Raw genomic sequence first — 13697 nt, 5'->3', positions numbered from 1 at the left:
AACAATATCATCACAGAGGCAACAGTGAGAAAAGCTTTCAACATCTTTACTTTGAATGTCACATGCACCACATATTAAGAAGATACACAAAAGTAGGCAAAAGCAGGTGAAATGGCAAGTTTCAGTTTTGTACTAGTTAAGGTGTCCAGCTCAGGAATACTAAGGAATACTTCACATGGGAAGAAAAAAAATGGCCGCATGTTTTACTCTCTTAATTTCTTTGGTCAAAATGATAAAGAGGCAGTTAATTACTTAAAATCCACTAGAAATTTTTGGAATACTCAAACTAAGAAAGTTGATTTGGAAGAATAAATACTCTTTTTGAGAGGTCTGGAGAGAGCAACTCTGTTTTCAAAAGCATTTTTAAAATGGCGTACATTAGTTGATGTTTACAAAATGTAATACAAAGAATATATATGAAGTTGTTGCTCTTCCCTGCACCCACCTTAAGAAATGCATTAAAATTCCTTGGATTGTACAGATTTTCTACCTCAAAAGTTATTTCTCTTTCTTCTTTTCTCTCTCAAACACTTCCAAAAGGTATTAGTTACTGTTGATCAAACAGAAAATGTGACGTGCTTCAAAGTTTATCCTACAGAGTGTCTTAAATTCAACTGAAAAGAAAAGAACACTTAGCTTATATAAAATCTAAGTCCCTAGAGTAATGCAGGACCTCTCAGACCAGTCCTGAAATCTGTTGTTCCTGATACAATATTATTGCATTTTCATACACAGTATCAGTACTTTTTTTGGTGAAAAAAAAGGCTTTGCAGGAATTTTTAAGTATCTCAATGATATTTTTATTATTCATTTAAACAGACTTGTACATCACATAGAGCTTAAGAGCATGATTATAAAAAACCATCACTATCCCCCTTTTATGTTTTTTAAATCACAGAAGAGTTTAAGAGCTGAGCAACTTACACAGAGGTGATAGAACTTAGATTTCTCTGAGGTCTTGGCAATACTACAAATTCCACAAATCTAATTCTCAAAGTAGAGAATCACACATGTCACCAGGCACAGAGGCCCTATTAAAGTATCCCCATTTATCTTTCCAGAGTGTCTTTATCACATTATTTGACAGACTCTCATGTACAGGTTTGAGCTGCCCAAATATAATCTCCTCAGACCATTCTGTGCTTCTCACAACACAGAGCAATCACAGGGCCAATTTTCCCCCAAAATAAAGACCATCAGAAAAAGTCTATCAGATTGTGTAAGTATCAACAAGTATATGTAAACAGAAGTCGTCAGATCTTCGGTAAAGGCAGTTTTTTCCTTCAGTATAATAATGAATAGCTTTTGTGAGAAAGGTAAAGAGCCAATACGTTCAGCACAATACCCCTGTGTAAGCCCTTCAGAGATTAAACTACAACATCAAGGTCTGCTAAAACAGTATCTATATGTAGTCAATTGGCTCCATTAATGGGAAATAACGTGGTTTATTGCAAACAGTAGACTTCAAAAACAGGTATTTCGAAGCCCAGTTTGTTATGATTTTATTTAAACAAAAAATGAGTTAAATGTTTTCATGCAACATTTGCACTTAGGTCTTAAATAATCATGACAAACAGAAGTAGTTAAAGAATGCACTAATTATAGCCTTTGGTGGATATACAAAAAACCTCAGCATTATAGGTTATACAAAGTAAAGAATATCTTAAATACTTCCCCAAAATACTGCAGCAGCTGAGACACAGTGATATGCCTTGCAAAGGCATAGGAATGTAATTTAGAAATCACACGGAAACTACCCCTTTCCTTTAATTTCACAAACAAGACAAAAGCAACATTCAACTCCACACACTGACTTTTCAGGTTATGTCTATGCAGTACCTTGAGTTTTATCCAAACAGTAAAAGTTAGACATGTTTATTTAGTAAACAATTATGCAGTAAATCTCTACTACATTTCTTCCTTGGAATTACCTGGAGTAGCCATGTTATTTAAAAGTGGGCAGGTTTGGTACTTTTATACTGATGTCACCAATATTAATATTTCTTGGGATCTCTGGAAGATTCATATTCTTTACAGCTGAAACAGCCCGGGCTGGAGCTCCTGCTAAACCAGCCTGTATATAAAGTGAGGAAAAATGCAAGTCAGGCAAAGTTGGTCACAAGAAGATTCACCAGCAATACTCACAGACAACTAACTTTTCAAGTATTTCCATGGTTACACAATTAGAAAAACCACATGGTAATTGTGTTTGGATGAAATGGGTTATTTGGAAATATTAAGCCATAAAGAGAAAACAGTTCACATATTCCTTTTTATATGGTAAAACATGTAATGTCAGCTGGATGGAAAAGTATGAGAGGAAGGAACAGGAGGCTTATCCAAGCACGTGTAATGCGCACATCATAGAACAGAGAGTCTTGAGGTGCAGGGTGTCCAAAGTGCTGCCTTTGTCTCTTGCCTATTCTAGAAGTTCACATGGTTGACTAACATTGGTTACAGGTTCAGAATAAGTGACCTCAAAGTAACAAGGTGCTGAATGTCAGTCAAACCAATGAACAGACACAAACACACACACACGTGTGTGTGTGTATATATATATACACATACACATATATATACATATTTTCAAGGTGGCTTAGAATAAGATGAAAAGGATAAATACCCTGCATTTGTGGATGATGAAGAGCATGCAGACAGATAATTTCTACAGACAAGCTAGAATAATTTCTTGTCCCACAGTAAGTAATTATACACTAACATATTTGCATCCCCTTGAGCATTACACAACAGAGTTATGCCAAATTTATTTAATTTATTATTAAATTAAATAGCACCTATTTTTTATTAAAGTCCTCTACTGCATGCAGTCTCTTTGCACATAAAACTAAAGTCTGACTGTATAAACATGCAAGTTTTACAACAGAGAATTACTGATTTCTGTTTAGCTCTGCTTTTAGATAAAGTAGCTGCCAAGTTTACACACTGAGGTATATTATAAAATGCTAAGAGTTTACAGCTCAGAGGTCTGAAGACATACCAAAAATCATCTTTCCCTATTGCTTCTGAAAACCTATTCAAAACCTTGCTATTTTAAGGACTATTAAAACAAGACTATACGAGTTACTACTATATTTGATGTTGTGAAAAAACCATACTATTCATTTTAAGCACAGAAATGTTTCTCCTAAAAATTCAGGTTCTCTATATAGATTTAGAATTTCCAGTGTGGTGTTACTTCAGGCTTGCGACGAATGTGTAAAAATAATTTTTATTTTTGCAAGAAAAAAACAAAGGCATGGAAGATTCTTAAAAGAGGAGCTCTTATTAGCAGAAAAAGACATCATATTCCAAATTCTCTATTTGTAAAAATATATATGTATAGTTTATGAATATGTAAAAACAATTCACTTTTTTATTTAGATGTTTTGAAAGTAAGATTAAAAATATTCAAAAACAATAAAAATCTCAATGTGATTTTCAGAACTACTAGTTTTAGAGTGTGTCACCTTGCAGGTCCAGTAAAAAGGAGCAATCCACAAGAAACAAAGCAAGATGCTAGGAATTGGTTTAAAAAAAGGTTAAATCTGTAGAAATGGAAGAGCTTAAATTTTAGATTTATCGAAGACTGTACTTACCAGTCCATTTGCATATAAAGTATTTCTGAACAAGAAATACAGCAAAGTGAAAGAAGAAAAACTTTGCTGTTTTTCATTTGTGTCCTATTTGATTACTGAAAAGCTTTAGTACATGACTACCATTCAAATTATAACCTTTCCAGATTCTTGGTTTTCACTGAAATTCATTGCAAGTGCAGGGTAAAAGTACTGAGGAGATTACACCTGACTTCCACAGCACCTACCTACTGCACAAAAGGAGACAGACACCCCACACACCTATCAGGTAAGAACTCTACTTTTTGAAAGCTATGAAAAAAAAAAAATTGTCTCCCTTTTACTGCTCTCTTATAAAAAATAAAGTCAAGTTAACATAAGATTCTCACTTAAAATCCTACCTACTGTTCTTCCTTCAAAAACATAAAAGAAGTCAAAATAAAACCAAATAAAGTTTCTGATTTTGAACGAATCATTTATACGAAAAGGCTAAAGCATCACAAATCCCTAGATTTTAGTCATAGGATGATTCCCAGAAGCAGAAACAGAGACCAGAAAGCCATGAGTCATCTATTAACAATATCTTCCCTGTTAAACCCTCCTATGTGAGACATGCCAAAGTTGGGAAAAGCATGTGGGGGCAGAGAAGAAAGCTCAGAAAACTGAATCTCTAATGTAACCAAATTTGCTTTCACTTTGGCCCTAACAACCCAAATTATCAGTTCTCAGAATACAGACTGAGTAAAACTCAAAAGGTGAAAAAAAAAAAGTATTTTCAAGCCCTCTTTTTCCTTCATTTCCCTTAGCATCACCAAGTCTATCGGGTCATTCATTTCAGAGACTTTTTCAATAGCAGTATTTTCTTAAAGGGGAAAACCTGGACTTAACACTAGCAGTGTTGCATTAAGAAATACAAGTATCGAAAATCTGCATCCCTGAATCTGCAATAGGTTAAAAAAGTAGTATTAGACATCACTATTTCTTTCTATATATTCAAAAAGCAGTGCAGAAAGCATGAAGATGCCCCACACTGTTCTTTTATATCTGAGAACTTGGAATTACTAATTTCAAATCAAGAGAAAACCACCAGTGAAGTCTTATTGGATAAAACATTAAATGATTTTAATTCTTCACAATTTATTTGCACTAACAGAAGAAAAATTTGTTAGATAAAATGGGGCAATGTAAACTGTTTTCCATTGAGAAGATGAAAATACTAATTAAAAGCAATGACTTATACACTTACAGCTGAAACAATGAGAAATCAGAAAAATATAGTAAGCAATGACATGGTAGCGCATGGCTGGTAATTCAAAAGAGGTGCCTTCTGGGTGACTTGGATGGAGATTCTTTACCCTAATTTAATGGAAGTTATTTATTCTTAATGGACAAATAACATTTTTAGTATAACTGGTCATTATTTTTACCTACCTGCTACTATCCTCTTTATACAGATTTACAGTCCCTGCCTCCCGCCCCAATGGCATGGGATACAAGGGAGACACAATTGAGAATTATTAAAAATACCATAATTGACATGACCACTGCCCTTCCACCCCCTTATACAGTCACAACTTCCAACAGTCACGTTTCATGAGGACCATTCTGGATCAAGATCAGTGAAGATCCCTGACAAAACTGCTGTGATTGTCAGATTACGTCATTTTTTGACAGCGAGATTATCTTTCACTATAAGATGATGGAGCAGAGACTTTCAAACTATTACATTCTCTTCTCCTGCACTTCTCTGTATTAAGTGAGTTTGTAGAATAGTGGATACATAAAATGCATAGCAGAATGCTATTTAGCACAATTAATGTCCATCCTATCAAGCACAATACAATTACACAGCATTTCTAAAAAAGAGCAAACAGTTCATAAAAAATGTCTAATGGATAAAACGACTGAAAAACACTTGAACTCCCAAGCTGGATAATTAATACAATTCAAATGTTATTATATTTGAACTCCTTAGCACTCCTTCCTAGTCAGGAAGTGAACTAGTTCACAGTCCTTCCATTTCCTTTACTGCAACTGAACTGTATTTACAAACACAAAGGTACAACAAGAAAGTGCTTTCAGCCCCTTGTGCTTTTGAGGCATTTTCTAGAGGCACTTGATTAATACAGCTTTCACTGTAACACTGAACTCAAGTTTCACCTGCCTTTTTTACCACATAATTCAGCAGGTAAGGTGGTGACGTGCAAAGAAAAAAAACTGTTCCACTTGAGAAAACAAAACACGCAGCAAGCTTTAAACATGCAGTGAATGATGAATTGTCTGTCACAGCAAGCAAATGACTGAAGCAAGTGAAACTGAAACTTCTTAAGACATAATCAATGCCATTTCAGAAAGACAATATGAATTGCATACAGCTCGTATAACAATAAGCCAATACAACACAGTTTTGCTGCAGCTCCTTTGTACTCTCAATTTCATTTGTTGTTGAAGCATGTGCTTTAATGTTGAAATGCTGCATATTAAAATTTTAGGTGCCATTATTGCAAAAAATGCTCGAAAACATGTTCATATACTTTTAAAAAACAATACCATATATGCAAAAAAAAGACATTATTTCATAGATTGAAATAGACACATTTAATAAAAAGATTTTTACTCTACTGGTCCTAATCTATCAAGTAAGAAACATAAGCTGTCATTAATTTACTTAGGTCATTATTAATCACTATAGGAATAAATTTTCTTTGTTCTTATCATCACCCTTTCTTAGAATGCCCAACTGGTAATTTCATATCAAAGTGATCCCAGCAACCTTGTTTAACTCTATAAAAAGAAATTCAGATCATTTGGGAGAAGTATTGTGCATCACAAACATTGTTAATATGCATATACAAATAAAAATGTTTCAACTGTAATCCCAAATAATTCTACACAGAGCTAGCTAGCACTAAAATAAGTATATTAAAAAAACACAGCCTACTGGAAAACAAAATAATGAAGGCTAAAACTGCAAAATGAGCCACCCTTTTCCATATACTTCAGAGGTACCAGGACCTCTCTGCTGCTGGTGTTTCATAGCAATGCTTCTTTTCAGAACAAATATGACTTCAAAGCAGCAGGGATATGAAATCATGAAAGGATGCAATACATAATATAAAGGAATGATCATGTCCCCTGCTCATGAGGTTAAATAAATGAACGTAATTAGAGAAAAACCAAAATGAAGTCTGCAAGTATATCAAAATGAGGCCAAACAGATAAGAAGACTTAAGACATACTCTTAGAAATTTTAAGCACTTGAATCACAAAAGGAGTAATGGATGGGAATGATTAATTATTTATTTGTTTGTTTTTCATTGCCAGACCCAAAAATAAAAACAGAATATGTGTGAGCAGAACACAGAAAAAGAAAAGTAGCTTTGCACAAAAAGAAAAAGAAAAACAAAAACAAGAAACCAAACCAAAAATCTGAGATCAAGCTCCCTAGTGTTACCAATGAAATACAGACTGTATGTTGCAAGTGCTAGCTAACATATTAGGCAGAGGAAGGTCATGTCCTTGATTTTCTTCATGTGCTGTAGCATACTTCATATCTAGGTTAAAATGTTGCAAAAACTATTTTTAGCTAATGCTTTTACAACATTTTAGTGCTACTAAATCCAATTGTGGAGTTGTATTTGTTAAATCTTAACGGTATTGCAGTACATTATCCTAGGAAGATCACATAAAATGAGAAGAGCAAAGCTATTCATAAATTAAATAAATTTCAACTGCTTAAGATTCCACCTGCTTAAAATATCTACAGTTTGAATACAGAGACTTAAAACATGTGGAAATTAATTTTGAAGTACTGCTATTAACACTGACATTCAAACTGTTAAGCCAAACTAAATGTTTCAAACAACAAATGGCAGGTGATATTGACCATAAAGTGAACTTCAAACACACAACTTCCTTCTCGTTTTTCTGTTCTTTATTAACATTCATGTTCAGGGACTGCAGTTACCAGGATATGTTGGAGCAAAATCCAGACATTCAGACTACACTGATAGCAAATGTACATGTGAAGTTGAGCACATGCTGACAGCTCTTGTCATTTTATGTTCAACATGCCTAAGGGTGGATGATCAACTTCAGAATTTCTACATCATCTTTACAAATTGCACTGATAGTTTTATTCTCTCTATACAGAACTATTTCAGTTTGTTGGTTTTGGTGGTGGGATTTTTAATGTTTTTTTTCACCTGAAGCTTATTCTGAAACTTCTCTTTGCAAGCAAGTAGAAGTTCTTTGTTTTTATCTGGAAATACCAAATGGTGAAACAAAAGAGTTCGTATCACTTATTTTAGATTATCAGGGACAAAATTCTCCCAACAAAGAAGTTATTTGTATTATGTCATCATAACTTATTTTGTTATCTGTGTGTTCATTTTTTATCGACATTAATTTTGCAGGGTTTTTTTGGCTAATAATCACACAAGTTCATACTCCTTTGTTTCTTAACAATGATACAAAGAAAAGTTAAATTCTAAAATGCAGGAAGAGAAATAAAACAAAAAATATGATGCCAATGAAAAGCTATTAAAATACAGTATAGCCAATAAAAAGATGAGGGAACTACAAGAAACTAGCACAAAAAGTAGGCTACAAGGACTAGTATGGGTATTTTTACACATAATTTTTGAGTCTGGCCTACGTAATTTATTGCCTTTGACATCATTTTGCTTTCCCTTTTTGTTAAAAGTACATTTTTTTCTAAAATTCAGCAATACCTTTGTCTACCTGTCCTGTCTGGGAGACTGAAAGATAAAGGTCTGTAAGAGAGAAGAATGGAAAGAGCCAGAAAAGATCAGGAGGTTCAGAAAAAATGAGGCCCAACTTAAGTCTAAATCACACGCAGTTGAACACTCCAAATAGAGAAGACGTAGCCCAGGTTTACCTACAATACTTCCAGAAGCTCTGAATAAAATCCCAATGCCCCTCTCCCAAAGAATTCCCTCCCTTTATCATAGTAATTCTTTGGTTTTAGGATTGAGCAGAAACCCATTCACAGCTTAACACTACACTGAAAGGCAGGGAAATGCATGTAAAACAACATTTCTCAAGGTACAAATAGTTTTCTTTGCAGTCCATCCAAACAATATTAGCTGAATCACAAACCAAAGCTAGGGACTCCCTTATAGTGGTGTAATTAATCTCTGCTGAAAATATTAACAAATTTCTTGAGCTGATAAATTTGCTCAAATATATGCGAATATAATAAATACATTCAATCTTTTTCATTAAATTCTAACTGCAAGCCTGTTTAGAAACTTAGTGCATAACTAAACAAATACCTGATGCTAAATAGCTAAATTTTGTATCTTCCTGAAAGCCAGATGGGCTCAATAAATACTGAAGTACTTTTCTGAAAACATAACCCAGTTACAGCTTTATTAGTTTCATCATTTCAGCTATAAAAGAAAAGGTAACTTAATCTTAAAATAGCTGCTTTGTAAATATAAGGGGTATGATGGTGGTCTGAAAGCCAAAGGGACTAAAGCAACAGTGTGGTGGGCACAGGTGGCACTCCTATAAACTACAGACTACATCCATAATAATTCCTAAATTTTACTTCTTTTTAATTAAAGAAAGCGAAGAAGATCCACTAGTTTTGATTTCTTAGTGACCAGCATTCAAAATGTATTAAGTTATTTCTATTTACGTGGATTTGCTTGTGTCTTGAAAATATGTGTTCAGGAAAGACATACTGAAAGATTTACAATCTTGATCAAAAAGACAAAAGGAAAAGAAATAGCAATCAGGAAATTTCTGTGGATATACATGAAACAAATTATTAACGATCTAGGGAAATAATTACCAGACATTGTAATGTATCTCAGCATTACAGTAACTGTCAAATTTGAAAAGAAGCAGTCACTGAACTTAGGAAAAAGAAAGTATTAGTGGTGAGCAGACTGTAAAATGTCCTGCTTTATCCCAGTCACCAAGTTTTTTATCACTTCTACTTCTTTACCTTCTATAATTCATTGCTGAATGTAAAGAAACAAGTTCTTATTTGCTTTACATACACTTCAAGTTCTGTGTGTTTTTTTCAGATTGTCTACCATCTAGTTTTACACTAAAAGCTCTTAAAAGAAAGAATGACTTACTGATGAATAATGGAAGACAGCAAGTATTGCAGCTGGCTGCACTGAATCTATGTGTTTCAGAAGACTACTCAGAAATTGATCTAAACTGATTTGGTAACAGAATTTACATAATGAAATGTTTTAAAAAGAACCAATATGTATATAATACATGGTAGAACACAGGACTCAGCAAGTTCAGCTTTTGGGAACATGGACACTTTTCTATCAAATAAGAAAAACTTATGTGTACAGAAGTTATTAAAATGTAGTATAAATTTATGAGAATAACTCATAACTCATATTCATCTCAGTGATCAATGTTTCATTCTGAGTGTGACAAAAACATTAGAACGAACACTTTGGACATGTTTAAAGTTTATCACAGAATGCTTTCAGATGCATATTGCTATGTACTGTGCCATATCATACCTAGCTGCTTCTTCTTTTTCACATATTGTTGTCCTGTTCTTGGATACAGTTTGAAAATTGTGCAAAACAAACAATTAAATATATTAAAAAAAACTCAAAGTGGCACAGCTTGAGATTGCAGAATCAGAAGAACAGTATACATTGTATCGCAAGAAAAAAGCTGGAAAATTCATTTCTCTCTTCACTGCTCTTCAGTTAGAACTAAAATGTTCTCCAGATCCACTCCTAAAACGCCATTGAGTTCATATTTATGCCACTTGGAAGATTTCAGTCTACTCAGCTAACTTCAACTTTAGAAAGTCTCTGATTCAGGTAAAGGCTTGTTTAGAAACTTGGATACTATTGCTTTGATGCATTCCTCTGCAGAATTGCTCTTATCATTTAGAAACCAGCATAGACTTAGCTAAGAATATTAGCAGCATCTTGGCTTACAAGGCACAAATGGTGACATTAAAGGGACAGTAATATTCTTTTTCAAAGATAAAGTGATTCTAACATGCTTTCTTTATCTAAATGTCTTTCCTAAACACAAATTCAACAATTAATGAATAGAAAAAGGATTCCCACAACTTATGTGTCATTCCTCACTCAGCCTGTTATGGGCAAATACAGAATATAATTTTCTCACTCACTGAAGACCAAAGGCTCAAATTATGAAAATTGCAGAATTCATATTTACTTTGAAATGTCTAAAACTAAAGCCAATTTCAGTCCAATTTATTTTCTTGTGTTGCAGTATTACTGCTGCTATTTATTTCAGGTGCTTAGAAGCATACTATCAGATAGGAATATGTAGTCTTTGAAGACACACTTTGTTTCTTTATATAATTTTATATAAGTGCTGAAGTCACTAGTCCAGCATAACAAGTATGCTGGAAATAAAAGGTGTTCTACAAACGAAACTTAGAGAACTACAGAAGTATCTTAACAGCAATGGTGCACAATGCTATTAGATACAAAAAGCAAAATCTAATCAGCAGCGACTAAGCAGTTATTACTTATAATGAAAGGTACAACACCCTCAGATACACTGCAAAATTTTGGCACTATAAGCAGGCAGCTTACATTATTTAGTTTGCTGAAGGACAAAGAGCATTAAATAGCATGCATTTACTACAACCCTTTTTTTAGTTTAGAAACTACACAGTGCATCATTCTTACCTCAGATTTCTCCAGTTTATTTTGAGCATCAATCTGAGTGACAATTTCGTTCATATTGGTCTCCAAAACCATTCCACCCATGACCATTTCAGCCAATATATTATGGACCTAAAAGAGACCAAAACAGAATTTAAAAATGAAAAATATCCTCCATACAATCTGGAAAGACGGTCTAGATGCCTCAATACAGGGAAACATATTTTGTAAGTCACCTAATCAACTTTAGCATTTAATCTAAAGTCAGTTGGGAACAAAGCTCATTATTTCACGTTCCTTTCTCCAATATCTTCTTTGTTCACAGCTCTGTTACAAACTCATCTGCTATACCACTTATCAATGCTAAGAAACTCTCACATTCCCCTTTCTTTGTTTGCATTTTCCATCCAATTATTAGAGCTCAAATTAGCATCAACAGCAGTAACACCTCTAGGAAGTAGGCCCTACAAGACCAAGCAAATTGCACACAAATAGATGTGCAAACACTACTCTGAAGAGACTCTGATGCTCACCCACCACAGATCCCAAGATTTGGCTCAGAAACAGAACTGGCATTCCCGAGATACCCAATAAATACACAGTCTTCAGCATATACAACTAAGACTGCCAGCTAGGACTCAAACTGCAGGAGCACATAAACCAGCTGGGAACACTACTGAAATGGGTATGTTTAAATATCCCTCTTTCCTGCAGCCCCTTTCATCCCTGAGCATGAAAGCTCTGGTTCATGAATTGCACCTTCAGAGTCTGCATTCAAACCATACTCAAGACTTGTTTTGGGTTTTTCTTCTTTTTTAGAAGACATCTTTATGCACACTCATTAGCAAAAATCCACAGTTACCATGTAATGTATAATACTTTAATCCTATATTAGTATTGAAATCATCTGAACACAGGAAGCATTTTTCTACTTTTCAGAAATAAACATGTACAATTTGGTATCTCAAAAGCATAATTCTACCTACTACATTGGACATTCTCCCAGTTTTTCTGTGGATAGAAGTAAATCTCTAAATCAAACAACCTGGAGGTAGTACATTAAAAACCAACACAGTTCTTGGTTTTGTGCCATACCTAAAAAACAAAATTGAATTCGTTTTCCTGATAAATTTTAAATGTATTTCTATACAAATTTATAATTTATGTATCTAGAGAGACAGAAAACGGCTCTAGGCCCCCTTTGGGCTCTTCCAAAACCTTTCTTTCTATATACTTCTTACTCCTCTGCCTCCAGCCTCTGGAATATTTAACTTCTTCCTCAATGTAAACTGCCCCATACCTTGGGTCATGCTTCTTACCTTTCTCTGCACTTTTTCATACTTTCAGGATGCAATAGTGAAGTTTAACACACAGTGTTTAAAAATGTTCAAAGCATAGATGGCTTTAAAGAAGCTTAACTATTTTGTCTTGCCCCACTTTTCTTCTAAAGGGATGGTTTTCTAAATAAGAGCATACAATTAATTTTATTTGGTAATCTGCATATGAAAGGAAACCACAGCTTTGACTAATAAAGTTATGTAACTATCATAATGCATTGACTCCTTCCTCTTAAACATAGGTTTGCTCACATGCAAGCAGCAGCAAGATAAAAATAAACAGTAACTGCCTTTCTTTTCAAATTGCAAATACATATTAAATGCACAAATGCACCTTATTGTCTCTATCTTTTCTTATTTTAAAAAAATCACTAATTATTTTCCTAAAGAAATAAAAAAAATATTAAATAAAAATGCATTAAGTGGAAATGAAGTGGAAAAGACACTTCAATGGTATATTCAAAACAGTGAAAGACTGAAGGCACAATGAATAGACATCTTATATTCCAAAAGGGATCTGACTGTTGAGAACATCAACTTTTTAAAATCTGAAATTGATATTTTGTAATAATAATTTTAAAGCATTTTTACAAAAAATCAAGAGTGCTTCCTATTTATATTTGATGTACTCCATTAAAGCATGAATGCATACTCTAAAGAAGGAGGAATGTACCAAGAAAAAACTGTTTCAGGAAAATCTGACAAACACATTTTCTTGTATTCAAGATAATTTGATTCTGGATGGTTCACCGTTCTGGTTAGATAATAAACTCTTGCAAGAGATCATGATACTCCCAGAGATATTTCAATAGGTGCCAAAAACTTGTGAAAAAAACAAAAGTATTCCCTTACATCCCTAGCTGAATGTATTCTATTATTTTAGTTGTATAATAGCTTCCAGTAATGCCTTTTCCATCAGAAAGCATTAGATTGTTGGACTCAGAGTGGGAATCAGTGCAGGACTGAAATAAACCTGCCCTTCCTCCTCACAAGACATGTGAAAATGTCTTCCTCCAGCTATGGCAAGTTTTTTGGCTGCTTGTAATGCAGATGATCTTTAAAAGAGAAGTTAAATTCTCTCCTGTACAAACTAGACTTCCCAACACCCCAACTTCTCATCTGCTACAGCA

General features: G+C 33.9%; 1 protein-coding gene across 1 annotated transcript in view; it reads right to left on the bottom strand.

The window, feature by feature from the left end:
• Positions 1–1486: 1486 nt before the first annotated feature.
• AP3S1 (adaptor related protein complex 3 subunit sigma 1) overlaps positions 1487–13697 on the bottom strand; it is a 28421-nt gene continuing 16210 nt past the window's right edge. Inside the window, exons 5-6 of the mRNA XM_056513041.1 lie at positions 11255–11362; positions 1487–2074 (exon numbers count right to left, since the gene is read on the bottom strand). Of these exons, the coding sequence (XP_056369016.1) occupies positions 1946–2074; positions 11255–11362 (237 nt within the window). The 3' untranslated portion in view covers positions 1487–1945. The remainder of the gene's footprint in view (positions 2075–11254; positions 11363–13697) is intronic.

The sequence above is a fragment of the Oenanthe melanoleuca genome, chromosome Z (genome assembly GCF_029582105.1).
Source record: "Oenanthe melanoleuca isolate GR-GAL-2019-014 chromosome Z, OMel1.0, whole genome shotgun sequence".
Lineage (NCBI taxonomy): Eukaryota > Metazoa > Chordata > Aves > Passeriformes > Muscicapidae > Oenanthe > Oenanthe melanoleuca.
This window is presented reverse-complemented; position numbering and strand designations above follow the sequence as displayed.